General features: G+C 39.3%; 1 protein-coding gene across 11 annotated transcripts in view; it reads left to right on the top strand.

Moving 5' to 3' along the window:
• TENM1 (teneurin transmembrane protein 1) overlaps positions 1-17337 on the top strand; it is a 796581-nt gene that overhangs the window by 670851 nt on the left and 108393 nt on the right. For all 11 annotated transcript variants that reach the window (XM_038164627.1, XM_038164626.1, XM_038164635.1 and 8 more), the window contains 2 exons: positions 1026-1220; positions 4101-4301. In XM_038164627.1, the coding sequence (XP_038020555.1) occupies positions 1026-1220; positions 4101-4301 (396 nt within the window). The remainder of the gene's footprint in view (positions 1-1025; positions 1221-4100; positions 4302-17337) is intronic.

Below are 17337 nucleotides of genomic sequence, written 5' to 3'. Positions count from 1 at the left end.
GGATCACGATTATGGTGTGTGACTGCTGGGCTTGCAAAGATTCAAAGCGATTAAAGGAGATTAAATTCCTTTTTCTAGCCAGATGGCAGATACCATACAAGCACACATGTGGAAGTTTCTTTTATGCTGTACTTGAGTTAACACGGATCAACCACTTCTCCCTCCCTGACTTTCAAATTTAATAGGTTCCTCTATCCACCTTTGCGTCCTGTCTGTAATTGTAAAATACATTTTTTAATAGGTGTGATAGCATAGCATAATGTTTTCTGTTATTTATAAGTGACAAACATTTCACTTTGGAGAAAACATAAGTAAATCAAATGCTTCTGTGGTCTTAACTTGAATAGGGTGCAGATAAGAAACCTAAAGCAGCTTAGAGACAGTTTTCCAGCATTAAGGCAAAAAAAAAAAGAAGTGTTAAATGAGCTTACTTCTGTTTCAGATATTTCTGTCAGTATTATCCATTATCCGCTGCATGTGATGTCCAGAAGTTCTCATGATTTCCCAATGTCTCCTCAAATGTAGGGTTTATTTTTTTAAGACTCAATTGGCTCAGAAATTGATACTGGATTGTGAAAGTAAGCTTCCACGTGGCTGGTTTACATACACATCAGAAATGGCTACAATTTCAATGATATTAGATAGATATTATGATTTCCTTCTTAGAAGGTAAAAAGGTAGGATCTTGCTTCAGTTCACAGGAAATAAATATTAATCTTACTGAAAATCAGGCACCCTGCAAATTTTCTGCAGAGGCCAATCAAGGGGAGAGTTGATTTTATCTTCTAAGATATCTCATTTCTGGTCAAAATTAAGGTATAGGAGAGAGGCAGACTGAGGAGACAGGGACATTGTATTAGTGCTGCACTGCCTAGTTCAAAGATTTCAGTCTGTTACAACCCTTGAACCAAATGAAGAATTGAGGAGCTGGAGTGGAAAAGCAATTTTACAGGACGATAAATGCAATAAATGCTAATCTATGTAAGTATGTAAATACATTAAAAAGGTCAATCTGCCCTCTTCAGATTCCTGTCCAGTGCTGTGCAGTGGAAATGGAGAATATGAGAAAGGTCACTGTGTGTGTCGAAACGGCTGGAAAGGTCCAGAGTGTGATGTTCCAGAAGAGCAGTGTATTGATCCAACCTGCTTCGGCCATGGTACCTGCATCATGGGCGTGTGCATCTGTGTCCCTGGATACAAAGGAGAGATTTGTGAGGAAGGTTTGTGGAATTTCCTTCTCTATAGTCAAGGGGGTTTGATTTTTGTCTTTAATTTCCACCTGGTTTAAGGTAGTTAAAAACTTACAGGGATGTGATCAGCTTTCAGTGAAGCAGAGCTATTTTGCTCAAAACTGCCTTTACTGTCTCACGGAAAGTAATGTTAAGATAGAAGGTTCTCAGAGGTAAAGGTATGCAGGTCTTATGAACAGTCCTGTGAATCACATGAAGTTCACATTTTTATTTGAAAAGATTAAATTATTTATTTTTATTTGGCCAAAAGCTCAGGGTAAGGCAGTCAGAAGATCTTTTAAACAAAACGTGATGTGTTAGTTCTCCAAAGCAATCAGACTACTGTAATCAGTTTTTCCCTTTTTCATTCTGTTCCATCTTAGATTTTTCTGACAATATAAAGCTGAAAGGGCAGCAAACAGGTTCGTTTCCCAGAACATATTCTGTAATTCTGCTGTCATATGTCATTTTTACTGGGAGCCTTTGCTCACGGCACTAAACTGGCATCCTTTGAGGCTTGGCTAACAAAAAGTGGGAAATTCTGAGAGAAGAAGGTATTGTATTTTGTCTCTGCCCTCATCTATAAACAGAAGCAGTTGTTATTTCCCTCAGCATGTCTGAGATTGCTCATCAGCTTTGACTTTCTTCCCTTGTGCATAGCCTCAGAAAGCAGAACTCTTCCTCTTTCCCTGATTTGATGATTTTTCACTAGTCCCCTTAGCCTGGAGCTCCTGACAGCATACTTTGTGTGTCCTGCTATAGAGATTTTCAGTAATTCTTTTGAGTAGCACACACAGGAGGCTTTTTATGTTGCTTGAATTCTCTAGTCAGAAAAATGTCCAGGATGAATTTGATGGATTTGACATACCTGGAATGGTATTTAAAGGGAAGATCAAGAGAATGCTTCTGACATAGTCAATTGTTGGTAGTTTCAGAAACCAAGAAAACCCAAATGGGAAAAAGCAAGTAATACACAGATTTCCTCAGTGAGGCCATGATGCTGAACAAGCCTGTGGCTGGTGAGAGGCTGACTGCTGTTTTTAGTTGCTTTGTTTTTTGCCATAATGAGATCCTGCAAAATGGTTAGGGAAAAATATGGCATAAATGTACTCAGGCAGCTATTGATACTGAGACTGGGAAAACATTAGATTTTTACAGTAATAAACTTATTTAAATTATAAAATAAGGTGTAATTATGTAGAAATACTGAAATTTGGTGGATGAAACAAACCTGTGTAACCAAGTACGGTGGGGTTTTATTGTAACAGTGTGTCCTTGATATGACTGTTCAGTTTGTATTGTAAAACATAGCTTGTGCAGTAGTTAGTGAATTCTGTAAGGAATTAAGATTATTTTATTGTATGTAAACAAGATTTAGTCTTATAGCAGTGCTGTTAACAGACACAGCAGCAGATGTACTATCCAGGGAGCACCAGTAACTCCATGTATTCATTGCTATGGGGGTCCCTTGAATTTGTCCTGCCAGATTATCATTCCTAAAATGGAGTCACTCTATTAATTTTAAAATATCAGCAAAATAAAGAGCTGTCTCAGGATGAAGGAAAATTGCTGTGTATTTTTGTCCTATGCTTAGCAAGATGTGCATTGTCCAGAAACACTGATTCCCTCTCTCAGAATTACACTGTGCACAAGCCTGGAAGGCTTAAAAAGGTACAGGATGAATCCTGAAATAAAATGTTGAATTGGTGGCAAAGCAGTTCAAAAGGTAAAGCTTTACTTCTTTATTTTTAGATTGAAAAGGTCCTATAAACTGGAGGCCATTAATTTCTATGTCTGAAGTATTTAGCCTTCCCTTCCTGAAGCAGAAAACATCTCTTCATTCCTGTAACACAGGATACTGTTTGTTAAGTTTACAGTTCATTTATTAAAACAGTACTTGTGCTGATACTTGAGAAATACCTAGCAGAACTTTCACAGTGTCTCTTTACCATCAGTCTGAAGCACGATATAACATCAATAGGCTTCTGGCTAATTGTTTCCCATACTCAGACCCCACAGATCCTTCAGCTCCACAGTCTTCCTGCAGCCTCCAGGGAAGGCTGGCTGCTTCCTGCTTAAAACCTGTCTTGTTAAAGCAGTGCTGGGGCTTTGTGAAAGAATATGCTGCTCATACAGCACTAACCAGCTGATTTAAATTCCTCTGCAGAGCTCCTGAATTTTTCACTAGGAATAGTTTAATCCAAATTGAGAACAAATTTAATTCTTTGTTTGCAAATTGTTCATCAGTACATTATGACTTTTATGAAGCTGTTCATTACCTGCAATTGCCCAGCACATATTTTTTATGTGTATGGGAGTTTTGGTTTTTTTACAGCAAGCATTGAGTCAGAGATTCACTACTCAATCTTAGTGGATAACTTTTTTTTGTAGCAAATTTTCAGCTATAAAGATAGCTTTTCACAGGAAGATGAAAGAATAAATCTTTCTTTTCCCAGATGTAAATAAAACACAGTACACTAATACCCAAATGGAAATACAAAGCACAATTACAGAATTAACTATTAATTGCTCCAGCTGTTTCCCAGCCCTACTACTGAAGCACAGACCTCGCCAACTTAGACGAGTAGATCTGTCCTGGGAATCTGTGCTGTAAAAATAAGACAAAATCCATGACAAGAGATTCATATGGCCTCTAACAGTCTTTGTGCTTGCTTTTTGCCTTGTTTTGGACTTATCCTTTTGCACAGATGTTAACAGACTCTTTTTCCCTTGTGTTTATAAACATAGTTTCAGTTGGGTATTTGCACAAAAAAATCATCAAATTAATCTAAATCCCTGATGTATTTCACTAGTAAATAACTGTAAAAGTGTGAGTTTTGTGCTCTAAGTTGAATACTCCCTGCTTTCCAGAGGACTGCCTGGATCCCATGTGCTCTGGCCACGGCGTGTGCGTGCAAGGGGAATGTCACTGCTCCACGGGCTGGGGCGGGGTGAACTGTGAGACTGCGCTGCCCGTGTGCCAGGAGCAGTGCTCAGGCCATGGCACCTTCCTCCTGGACACAGGACTCTGCAGCTGTGAGCCACAGTGGACAGGACCAGACTGCTCCACAGGTATGACGGAGGCTTGGCTTTATCAACATTGCCTTTGCTTTCTGCTGGAGGCGTGAAGGAAAGTAGTTGCTGTTGCTGTGCTAATAGGAATTTAAAAAACAGGATAGGGATGAACCACAAGGACTGTGGCATGGCACTTCATGGGCTTGTCATGGGCTTTCAGTTGCCAAGGATAAGAAATGTATTTTCTCTGTGACAAGAATGCTTCTGTCTGGTGGCGTGACACAGAGAACAGTCGTCCTGCAAGAGGGCAGATGCCTCCTGGCATACACTGGGGGCAAATGTGACTCTCACCTGAGCTGCTGAGCAGCTGTCAGTCTCATGCAATCAGGGAATCCACAGTTCCGAGAGAGATTGGAAAGATGTTTTAAAAAAAAAATTCCAAACACACTGACTGATGAGTAAGAAAGCTCTGTCAAGAAAAAAAAAAATCTTTAAACAAAAAAGACCGTAATTCTCTCATGCTGGGATAAAAACTCTCTTCCTCCTCAGAGGACCATCAAGATTTGATCCCCCTAAACTGGATTAAGAGTTGAAATGGATTTCCTACATGCTTTATACATTTACGTTTCGTTTTCTTGAAATAAATGCACTCTGCACATTTTGCTCTGTAATGGAGCATGTCATTACCAATGTATGTACTACTATTTTTTCCCCTATAGAGCCCACAGAGCCAGAATCTCATATGATAAGTAGCACATCCCAGTAGAGAATAGATGCAAATGACAGATCTGCTGAATACTGTGGAAAACAGCCAGTGGTCCAAGTCACCAATTTTTCTTAGAAATCATCATTCAGAAGAGCACTTGGAACAGTATAAATTTCTGCACAGATCTTCAGAATGTGTGATTATGGTCTTTAAGTAGGGACTTATAAAATGCTCCTCTACATGATGAATTTTTGAGCAACAAAATATTGACCTGCTAATAATTTTCAGGGTTTGTTACAAGGACCTTGCATTTATTCTACACTCCAAAATTAATGCATGCAATTTTAGTCTGATACTGTCAGATATGGCACCTGCTTTGATAAGAATTGATTTTTTACTGGTTTTCAGCAAAAGCTTAGTTGCTTGCATTTTTATCCTGTATTTTATTATTTATTAAAAATATTCTCTGAAGCTTCGTATTATAGTAGTATTTCCATTAATGAAGCAAAAAATTAAGAGAGGTGTTAGCTATGTGCTAATTTTTTAATCAAAAATATTGCAAACTAATTCTGTTTTGATACAATGTTATTGTAGCTCAAAAAGCAATGTAAGTCTCAGATGGGTCTGTTGTGTCAGCTGTGTGGGACAGTTAGATATTCAGTAAGGAATCAAAAGGCTAATAAATAACTTCCAATGGTGTTTTGAACATTTTTGGAAGGGAACCTCTTTAGCTCCATCAGTAGAGAAAATACCTATCTTCATCCCTAGTGTATCCTGAGTTACCAAAGGATGCTTTTCCAACTACCAACAGGCAGCATAACCAGATGCTTCAGACTTCTCCTTTCAAATGTATGTTTCTTCTTTGGTGTTAGACTAGATTCAGGATACTCAGGCAATATGCTGAGTGTTAGACTGAAGTATAGATGTTCATTTGTGCTGAGATGCTCTTCCTAGGATCAGTGATTGCTGTACATGTTGAAAATAAAGCTTGATTTTAGTGAGTAAGGAAAACATCAAATGAATTTACTAAGGAAACATAAGAGGAGTAACAAGGTCACAATAAAGGAGCTGTCACATGTGAATGGAGAAGTTAGGAAGGAAGTTCTGTGCAATGAAGAGGATGAAATGGGTAAAACACAGACTGCTTGTCTGGAGTCAGACAACAGCAGAGCTGTGCAGCTCAGAAGCCAGCAGTCTCTCAGCCTGCCTCAAACCCTTGCACCTTGCCATCTCTGTACCACATCATTCTCAGTGCTGTGAAAATTTGCCTTTCTGTAGCACCTTGAAGAATATAGGGTCTTGCCTTGAGGATTTCTGTGTTCCCCAGCAAATTGCAACTACTTTTAAAACACGAGGATACATTATATTTAGTTTTATGGGATTTTTAAAATACAAGTTAGTTTATCTTGGCAGACTTAAAAAGGGAGAAATAGCAAAGGTTCTAGAATGTTTTTGAATATATTGTTCCAGATACAGTGAAGAGAGATGAGCCACTTCTATGATACCTTCCCCTACCTGCCCATCTCTAGCTCTTCAAACAATATAAACTTCCATTTTAAAAGTGGCAGGCTGGGGAAAGACAAGAATCAGTATGGATAGAAGAAGAGAGATGAAGGGTAATTGTAATCCATGCATATTCTTAAGACTTGCCAATGTTTTCAGGCCCAGCCTGAGCTCTGAAATCATTCATGGATTTTTTGAGGCTGGAAAAGACCATGTTGTTCATGTTGTTTGATTTTCTGTAGAACATTACCGAAGAATAACAGTCATCCTTCAGTTTTTGCTTGACACTCATAGTTTCTGTTCAGTTTTTTGAAAGTGAAGCTTCACACAGAGACTGAAAATTAAGTGTAGTCTACCATTTCCTAGATAAATTGTTTGTATTATATCTGGTCCTCTCTGCTAAGAAGTGAACCTTCCACTCCTAGTTTGAATGGGTGCAAAGTCTTGAAATCATGTTTCTTTCTGGGAAGTGAAAGACTAGCAAATCATTTGAAGTCCTTTCCAGTGTCCAGCCTGATCTCTGCTCTGAGCTGCAGACTGGCACAACCCAATATCACTGCACCACCTCCAGATACTCCTTCTATTTTCAAAGTTATTGCCAGACGATTGCCATCCCTCGAGGGCCAGAAAATCCTCTTGCAGAATTCCAGAGAAGCTGTCAGGATATGTTTTCATTGTGTTTAACTTGGTTCTCAATAAAAGCAGTTCAATATGGCTTGAAAGTTGTTCAGACACTTAGTATTGCTAATCCTATACTACTTGTAGGACACAACTTAGGCTGGCTTTTTGTTCAGCTCTGTTAAGATCCATCCTTTCAATATCCTTAGGTGGATATCTGTTTCAGATGTATTTGGCCTCTTTCCAGCCTACAGTATTGAACTTCCATGAGAAGTCATTTTCATTTGTTAGCTCAGATTTCAATTTACCTCTCCCAGAGATGACGTGGTTTTCATTTAAGCTTTGCCTTGCTACTCATGAGCATCTTGTCCTATCAGCTAGCTACAAACATACAGATAATACACCTGATTCTTCTGCCTTCTTATGCAGACAGCATCAACTGAACTTCACCCTGGAAAGATTCTGGCAGATTTTTAGCTACACCAATCAAAACAACATTGTTGTGTCTTTCTGACAGCCATATGTGATCAGGAGAAGAAATTTTAAAAGTACCTTCTGTTTGTCTTTGGTTTATTATATGGACAAGACCAAAGTGCTCTAACTGTTCTGTATGGATGTAGACTGACATGTGTTTACCATGAGGGATATGGATTAGCCTGTTGTGCCAGTTTGCCAGCTGGCCTTAATGCTGAAGGTCAAAAACAAGCTGTGGCTTTCACTGCTTCAAAATTATATCAGTGTCAGAAATTTGTAGAGAAGCCACACAGAGTTATTCCAGCAGAGTTCTTTCAAGTGCTGTACCTGGGACACAGCTGTCATAATTCCAGTTGCAAGGATCCCAAGCCTGCAGTCATTATTCAAGTAATATGATTGATTCTTCCATTCCTACTGGCCTGGGCAGACCTGTTGCTTGCTACCTTTACCTGTGATGTGGTCCATGCTGAAATACACAGAGATCCAGCATCTTCTTCTACAGGAACTTAATTTCTTTAGTTGTTTTACTTGCTGTACCTTGAACAGTCATCTGTCCTGCTTCCTGCGGTATTCTTTAGAGTGTGCAAGGATTAAGGGGAGTTAGGTCCATTTTGCCTGAAGAGAGGCACAGGCATCAGGGTCAAGCTAAGCTGATCTCAGGCAGAGATCCACAGACATCTATGAGAAGAGCTGTCTTTCACCATTTTGATTCTCAAAGTGTTTCCAAGACAAAAAGAAACAGCACCAGCACTGCTACAGTTCTACATCATCCAAGATGTTCCCAACAGTAACACCAACCATACAGCAAACAGGTCTTCTTCAATTGATGAAATGGCTTTAGCTCATGCTAAAAAAAAAAAAAAAAAAAAAAAAAAGTGATTTCATCTCTCTAATAATTAGCCTGTGAAAAAGCAAATGCTTCTCTGATATAAAACACTGAAAATTAAAAATCCATGATAATACTCACAACACAAATGAACACATTCTGTTTTGGAATTAACTCATTGCTATCTTGTTTATCACTTTGCCCATTTAATTTTAGGGTTTTTTCCTACTTTGGTCATCTTTGGCAAGTCACACCAAAGTGCTTGAAGTTATTTAGCCATTATCAATTTAGCCATCTGACAGTAGATGTGCCCAAGAGAAATGCACAAGAGACTGAGTTCCATTTCTCATTTAGTCTTCCAAGTCAGACTGATTATATAATATGTTTTGAGACAATCACCTGTACTGAAAAAGGTCATCCTTGGAGTATTTCAGAGTCTCTGCATCTTTACACCATGCTGAACCCTGTTATGATAGGATGTGAAAATCCATTATCAGTCAGACCTTCAGCATACATCTCAGCTGACCTGGGCAGTAGGGGTGTGATCTACCGATAAATGACACAGTCAGTAGGATGGAAAACTGATATTGCACTATTTTAATGTCACCGGGACTTCAGTATAGTCATCTTTCTACTTACTCTGTCTATGCATCTTTGTTGCTTTATTTATAGGCTGTCACCCAAAATGCCTTGATGTTAATGAGTCATCTCCCCTTGAGGTGTCTAGGCAGTGCTTTTCAGAAAGAGAAAATCAAACTGAGTGCTGACTGCTCCTGTCAGGTAGAAGGCAAGCTCTGGCTAATTGAAGGTACAGCATCAACTGAACAAAAAAAACTCATCTTCTGTTCTCAGATTGACACCTTTAACATGGAGCCTTGAGATTAAGGGAGAGAAATCAAGAGAAAATGGATGACAGAGTTGTTCAGGGGGGCAGAGCCTTGCATAAATTAGTGTAACTGTGGTGATACCAGCAGTGCAGTCCCAGTGTGTTGTAGGTGAGAATCCAGCTCTGAGTCACTAATTAATTGCAGCACTGTGCCTAAAATATTATGGACTGAGAAATCTGTGACAGATGCTTCTGACATCCTGTCCTGAATTCATTTCTTTAGACTCCATTCAGACAAAGTAGGCCAGTTTCTGTCCCCTTACTCCAGGACATTTGTCATAATTCTGCTGAATCCATTTATATCACTGAAGCAACCTAATTATGATTGGGAAAAGAATACTGGCAGTTCTTAGTCACAAAAACATTCATCCTAAAATGATTATATGGAGATGGTATATATTTAGCATATCTATTTTTGGTTAAGCTCTCCTAGCAAGATTGGTGGTAATTTTACAAAGGGTAAAAATGAATCAGCAGCCTCTTCCTTCGATATCTTGTGAAGCAAAAAGGGTCTTTAAAACTGAAGTGCTTTGAAAAATGCAAAATGCTGTAATTGTTGTAAATTGATATGTGCAGAGTGAAGTAATTTAAAAATCATTAGAAGTCTGCATTTTTTACAGTAAAGTACTTCAAAAAGAAATTACGGCATAATACAGTATATTAATGTAGTTCAAGACATCTCAAATAGGTTTCAAAATTAAACATCAAAAACTGCAACTTGAAAAAATAATTAGGTGAACCCATTTCATCGTAATCAGAAACCCTTCAGGTTTAGGGAATTGCAATGTGTGGATGTCAGTCATTTACCAAGGACAAGGATGTTCACTATAAAGAGCTTGCAGTAGTGAAAATAGCCTTGAAATTTCCTCAGGACATGATGTAATGTCGTGCATTTTCTGTAGACTGCTCAGTTGCACATTGGTGCTGCCACTCTGCTCCCTATTTTAGACAAATCTCAAGAACTTTTTAATTATACTGGAAACGTCCTTCGCTGTTTTGTTCCTAAGAAATGATGGACTTGCTTAATTTCATCTAACTGTCCTCTTTCTGTAATTTGTGAGGAGCTTTGCTTGTTACTGCTCTGCTAATTAAAAGGATGACTGAAGTTCCCCTGCTGTACATTGTCTGACATTGTAGAAAGACTCTTCCCTACTACTGGATATTTCATTGAAGAGAAAAAAAACAATGTGTGACTAGTTTGATTTGTATCTCCTATAGAGTTGCAAGAGTTTGCAAAAATGCATCTGGTGAGCAAGGCTTCTATTAAAAACATACTAGTTAAAGATTGGAACACTTAATATGTGTTGCTGCAGAATTTAAAACATGAGAAATTTAAGGCAGTGAAGAAGCACTCTAATAAAAATTAATTATCCTTTAGGTTTAAATCAGTCCACAGGGAACCAAAAATACCTGATGTAGTAATTTATTGATTAAAAAAATAGGATAAGTCAAGGGTATGAGATATACAATGAGGAAACATGGGGTTTTTTTCAACCGATTGCTGCTTATTTTGCAGATGTGCCAAAAATAATGGCCCTTTCCTTTCCTTTTTCTTCCTGAAAATTAAGATTCTTAATCTATTGCTGTCTGCACTTCATTCAGCAATTAATGAAAATATTCCTCATTCCTATATAAAAGCATTTAGTTAAGTCAGCTTTTGTAAGCCCTAGTCTAATCCACAGCAAGCTTTTACTTTTTCCACAGGGTGAAATTCACAGACCCAGTTTTGGATGCTTTTATCTCAGCAACTCTTGGTTTACCCAGGAGGGAGATACCCAAATTGCTCTGGTGACGGCAAAATGGTTCTGTTTACCCTCCACTCTGGAGGCTGACAGAACCTTTCCTCTGTCTGCATGGCATCGTGCCTCTACAGGGAGTCCATCCTGCCGGGAATGTTCCCCTCACTGTGCTTGGTGCTAACCCCAGGGGAGTGATGCTCCTTAGGATCCTTGGGTAACACTGGTGCATGGTCCTGCAGATTGCAAAACTAGAGCTCTTAACATAAAGCTGCTGTCATTATCTAGTAGCAAAACCTGGTGAATAAGTGGGATTTTAGTAGCAACTCAGGTGCTGAAGTGGTTCAAGGACCTTTGAATTAGGTAGGGTAAGCAAGGGGTTTAAGGGTGTATATTTATAGTTAAATGCCTCCATCCCTCTTTCACAACCTCACAATCTCAACCTTATCACCTACACAGAACTCAATGTACTGAACAGGGGTTAAGAACCATGCTAAAACAACTGACAGGATATAGGATGGAAAGGTCTTTCATGAACAGTCTGTGTTCAAGAAAATGTCAAGATGGATATTCTGACTTTGGAAAGCTTGTACTCCACAATAACCCTTTGTAAAAGAGGACTCTGAAGTAGAGGAGCTGTGGGAGAGTTCTGCTGGTGGATGCTGCAGTGGAGGGGGAAAAGTAGCCCAGATGAACAACAGAGCAGGAATCACATAGGAAGACTTCCACTTTTAATTTGCTAAGCTGAATCCAAAGATGAAACCCTCGCAAATTATCCGTAACACTATGGTTTAAAGGAGGGCTCTTGTGTTAGAGTGACCTTCTGTTTCCTCACAGCTGAAAAAGCAGAAATGGGAATTGTAAGAGCAAGGGTACAAAAGAGCAATAGAACTAGAGCTTTTGTCCTTCAGTGAATTTCAGAGTGACTATTGTGCAAAATGTCCTGCATGAGTCCCTAAAAGGCAGATATTTATAATATTTTTTGTTGTCATGGTAAGTGTTGTACAAAAATAGCTATCATTTCAACATATTTATGCAGCAGAGTCTGTGAATTTTAACTTTCTCTGAAAATAGGCAATTGCTATTGGTAGGAGTCAAACCCATGAGAACTTGCCTACGTAATGCATTTCTAAGGGTTTTGGTTGTGTATATTGTTGCAAGGGTAATATCTGTAGACATGTAAGGATTTCCCAGTTGCTGTCCTCCTTAAGGACATTTTCTTAAAAGTTTTGGCATGACTAATATATTTTAAGAAAATTAAATTTATAATAATTATCCAAGAATATTTAAATGGCAATGAGGCAAAAACTCCTTGTGTATTGTAGCTACAGTGTACATTCAGATATGTCATTCTGCAGTCCAGGAAGCCTTGGCTATTTTATAAACAGATTTTTAAAATATTGTCTATCACCTTGAGGTCCAAAATCATTTTCTGATGGAGTGCAAAGAGCTGATTGTTCACGTGACACGTGACGGTTAACTCCTGCTCTGGTCCCCCATATGCTGAATTCAAAAATGCCCTGAAGAAGGGTGGCCAGCCTGGTGGTGCCTCTGCCACCTCTGAGGAGCTGGTACCAGGCTCCACAGAAAAAATGCAAGTCATGAGCTGCACCTTTGCTTTGGCAGCAGCCGGGCAGAGAGCAGCTGCCAGATGCGTGCTGCTATTTCTGTTTGTGCTGCTGACACGGAGGAAGTTATGGTTTATTTACTGGGAGCTGCTTGCTGTCTGCACTCACCTGCCCAGGCTCAGCTGTGAGCACAGGGACGTTTGCTCCCTGCCTGTGGATGGACACAGTGTCCGTAGGCAGATGCTGAGCGCTGTGGAACTTGTGCTAATTGAGGCTGCACTCCTTGGTTTTGTGCGAGAGTTTATGCCTCACTGCTGAGTTTGTCCAAGGAGCTGTTTATTTGTGCTAAAATGGGAGGAAGCTAGGCCAGCTTCTTCATCTGCTTTTGCTTTTGCCTGTGAACCTGAGATGTTACTTAGAAGCTGGTAGCGACTTTTGATTTCTCACAATAGTTTTTCCTGTGGTACAGATTGGTTGTTGGGAACGCACAGGCCAAAGCCTTATTTTAGTTGAGTCAGTGTTTCATTGAATCATAGAATGGCTTGGGTTTAAAGGCACCCTCCAACTTCCCTGCTGTGAACAGGGACATCTTCCACTAGATCAGGTTGCTCAGAGCCACATCCAACCTGGCACTGAACACTTCAGGGATGAGGCACCCACGCTTCTCTGGACAACCTGTGTCTGTGGCTCACCACCCCCAGAGTTAAGAATTTATTCCTAATACCTCATCTAAACATAGCCTCTTTCAGTATAAAGCCATTTCCCTGCATCCTATCACTACATGCCTTTGTCCACTGTTCCTCTCCCTCCTCCTTGCTCCCTTCAGGTACTGGGAGGCCATGGTTAGGTCAACCTGAAGCTTCTCTTTTCCAGGCTTAACATGATTTCCATCTGTCCATGTAGACTGGCTCTTCAGTGAAAAAAATAAGATAAAAATCACATTATTTTAAAAGCATTCAGTCCCAGTGCATAGATGTGTGTTCTGCAGATCATTATCCGCTTTCCTTCTGAGTGCCAGCTCTGGGTCTGATTTGGGCAACAATGGCATCTCTGTCACTTTTGGGCTGCCATTGCTTTTACACAGCTGAATCTGAATAGCTGTTCCTGTAATACATTGAGAAGTAATGCCAATGCACACCTTTTCAGCACATTGAGCACTTTCAAATAGGGTAAGTAAAATAGATCTTCATTACTGAAGTCAGCACGTACATCCAACATGCAGAGCACAGACCAAAACAGTTTTTGGGAGTGGGCCCATATCCAGAGGTCATCCTGTAAGCCAGTGAATTAAAGATAGTGCCTACTTGTTGCAAATAATGCTTAAATAAATCATTACTTCTTTACTGGATATCACTAATCAAACTTAGTAATTAAATAATTGTGGAAAGCTTTATATTCTGAGCAGAGCCTGAATCAGTGTTAACAATCATTATTCTGTGTACCACAGAAGATTTAGTGCTTATATAGACATATCCTGATTCCCTCAGATGATCTGGTGAACTTTTGCTGAAAATAGGTGTCTCAAAATCTTTATTTTCTTTTGATGCTGTATTTGTTCAGGCTGTACCTGTGAGACAGGTGTATTGCATGAACCTATTGAGCCATCTCTTTGCCTATTTCCCTTTTCATCGCAAAGCCATGGTTGTTCTCCATGTTCCTCATCGTTATCACAGGCCTCATGCCTTCCCTGATGCTTGTGGACTGTCACTTGCTCAACGGGTTTCCCATTTTTCCTGCACAACTGGCTTTTCAGTCCAAGGAACTGTGAATTGCATTTCCCCTCTGTGAATGAGCACAAAGGCACTGCTTTCATCTCGCTCATTACAGCTCATGACAGATTGTTCTGGACTGCTTTCATACCAGTCTCCTGATCAAACAAAATATCCAACAAGGTAGACGTTGCACTGCACTTCCTCTTGTGGTTCTTGGGGTGTTGCAGAGGATTTCAGAGCTTGTTAGTCAGAGTATAAGTCTCCAGTGATGACTGACGTCTCACTGCTGTGCTACAAGTACAACTTGAAATGAAACAGTGAGGACAAATTATAAAACAGGACCAAATTTGACAAGGAAACTCCACATTTACTTGGGCAACAATATTTTAAAAATGTCCTGGTCAGATTTCTTTGTGCTTCTCCTTGCCCTTGTGTCAGTCTTATCTTCCTTGCTATTAAGTTACACTTCTGCTCATTTATTTTAAACGTTGCCCACACTGGCCTCGTCCAACCTGCCAACCTGTATCATCTCTAAAAAAGAGACAAGTTCTGCAGCTGAAGTCTCTTGTGTGGCCGGCCCGGCATAGGTGTATTCTCCTTTTCACCAGAGCTGTGTGAACAGAGCTGGGTAAACAGAGATGTTCCCAGTGCCAAATGAGGAATCCTTTTCAGTGGTATCAATTTTCAGTGCTCTGGCTGCCTGAAATGAAATATCTGTTAGTATGTTTACCATTACCAGTCCAGCTTCTTCAGGCTGTATTGATTAAATTTTTGTACTGTAAAAATACCATTTTGAACCCCAGCAAAATCAATATAGAGTGAGGTTTTATATATATATATAAATTGGATTTGGATCAGGAAGAAAATCTTCATCAGATGAAAAATAAAGGTGGGTGAAAAAAGTGTGATAAAAGATTTCAGAAGAGGAAAAAGTTGCTCTGTCATTTCCCCAGCCTCTGTTGTATTTGCCCTCTAGACCTTTCTGTCTGTCCACTGATTACTTTCCTACACAAATAAATTTTCAAGCAAATTGAGGCTTCCAGTTTCAAAAAGATGCTTGTAAATAGATGTAGCATTATCAGAAACTACCTTACAGGGCTTTTTAAATGCAATTGCATTCATATATTTTGTGATACACAGTAGTGCTAATGGCAGCCTTCCTAGTGGAGGACAGAAGAGTTATTTATAGAGTACCTAATGCATCAAGAATAAGTTCAATGAGATGATGGTAGGATTATTTCCCGAGAGCAATTAAAACCACCACTTTATGGATAGTGAAGCATTGTGAGTAACAAACAGTGAGGATATGGCGTTTTAGTTCCAGTGGGTTGTGGCCTGTGGTAAGAAGATAAGAAAGGTAGTTAGGTAACTGCAAGGCAAGACACCAGAAAGGTTTTCTGCACGGAGCCTACAGTAGGAAAGTTTAAAATGAAGTAACGTTCGGGGAATGAAGAAGTTTTGGGGAAGTTTTGTCTTTGGTAGATATAGTTGATGGTTGTGTAATAATTGTGTTTGACTTATCCTAAATAATAGTCGGGCCTGTGTGAAGTTTAGATCCCTGTCCATTTATTTTCTGAATTACTGGCTATTCAATAGTTCTTTTCTGCAACTCTTGTCTTTCTGAGGAAGACCCAACCTCCTGAAATACCTCTTTGCCTCCTGGTAGAACAGCTCCTAAAATAATACTGAGCAAAACGTAGAGTGCCTGGGCCAGTCCTTTTCTCAGATTTCAGCTGTGCTGTTTTGGGGTTTTTTTTAATGTTAGTGAGACCACACAAAAGCTTATTTTCTGGAATCACTAATTAATTTCGTAACAAAACCCAGAGATCTACTGAAGAGAAAATAGAAACAGGTTATCAGTCATGTAATCATGCAGGAAAGAGGGTGCTTAATATGAATTTAAGTATTAGAAGATATCAAGAAGACACAAGAAAAAAATTGTATTTGAGAGGGCTAAGGTATGTCCATGCTTGTGTAATTCATGGAAAACTGTAAATAGTTGGAATGTGTAATGAACACACATGGTTCAGAGCCAGAAATGAGGGCAGATGTAATTTAGAGTTGGACTTGCTTTCTCCTTAAGGTTTTTTCCAAATAATTCTTCTTTGGCTTAACATAGTTTTATATGCATGCTATAGTCTTGCTTCGTGACAGTGTCAGAAAGGATAAATATCAATAGCTGAATAAATTTAAGCATTCTAGTCTGATAACAGACTGTAATAGAAAAGTATTTCAGACAAATGTTTCAGGTCAGGTGAGATGAATCTCACTCTTTGAGTCTTTTGTTGGGATGGGCCACCATGTCCCACTTTGGGCAAGGACAAAATCTTCAGAAATGACTGAGAAAATTATTTTGGAGAGATATATGATAATAAATTCAATGCAATAGTTTTGCAGGAAGAGTTGCTTTGAATTTATTCACACAACTGTAGCACATTGTTGTGGTATTGTGAGGTGACCTTTAATATATTTCATTGTCAGATATTAGCATGCAATGCATGAAGAGAAGGATAAGGAATGTTGCAGCAAGAGAAATTCAGATTGAGAGAATATTTGTTTGTGAAGATGGTCTGATAGTGGTATGAATTGCCTGTCATAGTCCTGCTCTCTGTTGCTGGGAGCTTTTCAGGGATACCAGGCATGATTTAATTTGAAATGGTAATAGATGATCCTGTGAAGTCTTTTGCAGCTCTATTCTTAATAAATTTATGTTAAAATACATCAGTCATTTGGGGATAATCTATCATATTGGTTTATTTCTGATGGTACTAAATTTCACATTAAGCTCTGTGGCAAGTTCCCATCACATGTTCCTCAGTGGTGTGGAGGATAGGGAAGAGATGGGAAATGCACCATTGCTGCCTCTCCACACAGGAACCTGATTTCAGTTTTCCAAAGGGAACATGTTCACAAAACCTGGCAGCTGACAGAGAAGGACTTTAGCATTAATGCTTTGAAGACAAAATCCCTTTGATTTTCATCTCAAGCTTGAAGAGCTGGGCCCACTGGACGCTGGCATAACCCACGTAGTACTGCTGTGTTATTGCCCCTAAAAAAGCTGTCC

This window comes from Motacilla alba, chromosome 4A (assembly GCF_015832195.1).
Source record: "Motacilla alba alba isolate MOTALB_02 chromosome 4A, Motacilla_alba_V1.0_pri, whole genome shotgun sequence".
Lineage (NCBI taxonomy): Eukaryota > Metazoa > Chordata > Aves > Passeriformes > Motacillidae > Motacilla > Motacilla alba.
This window is presented reverse-complemented; position numbering and strand designations above follow the sequence as displayed.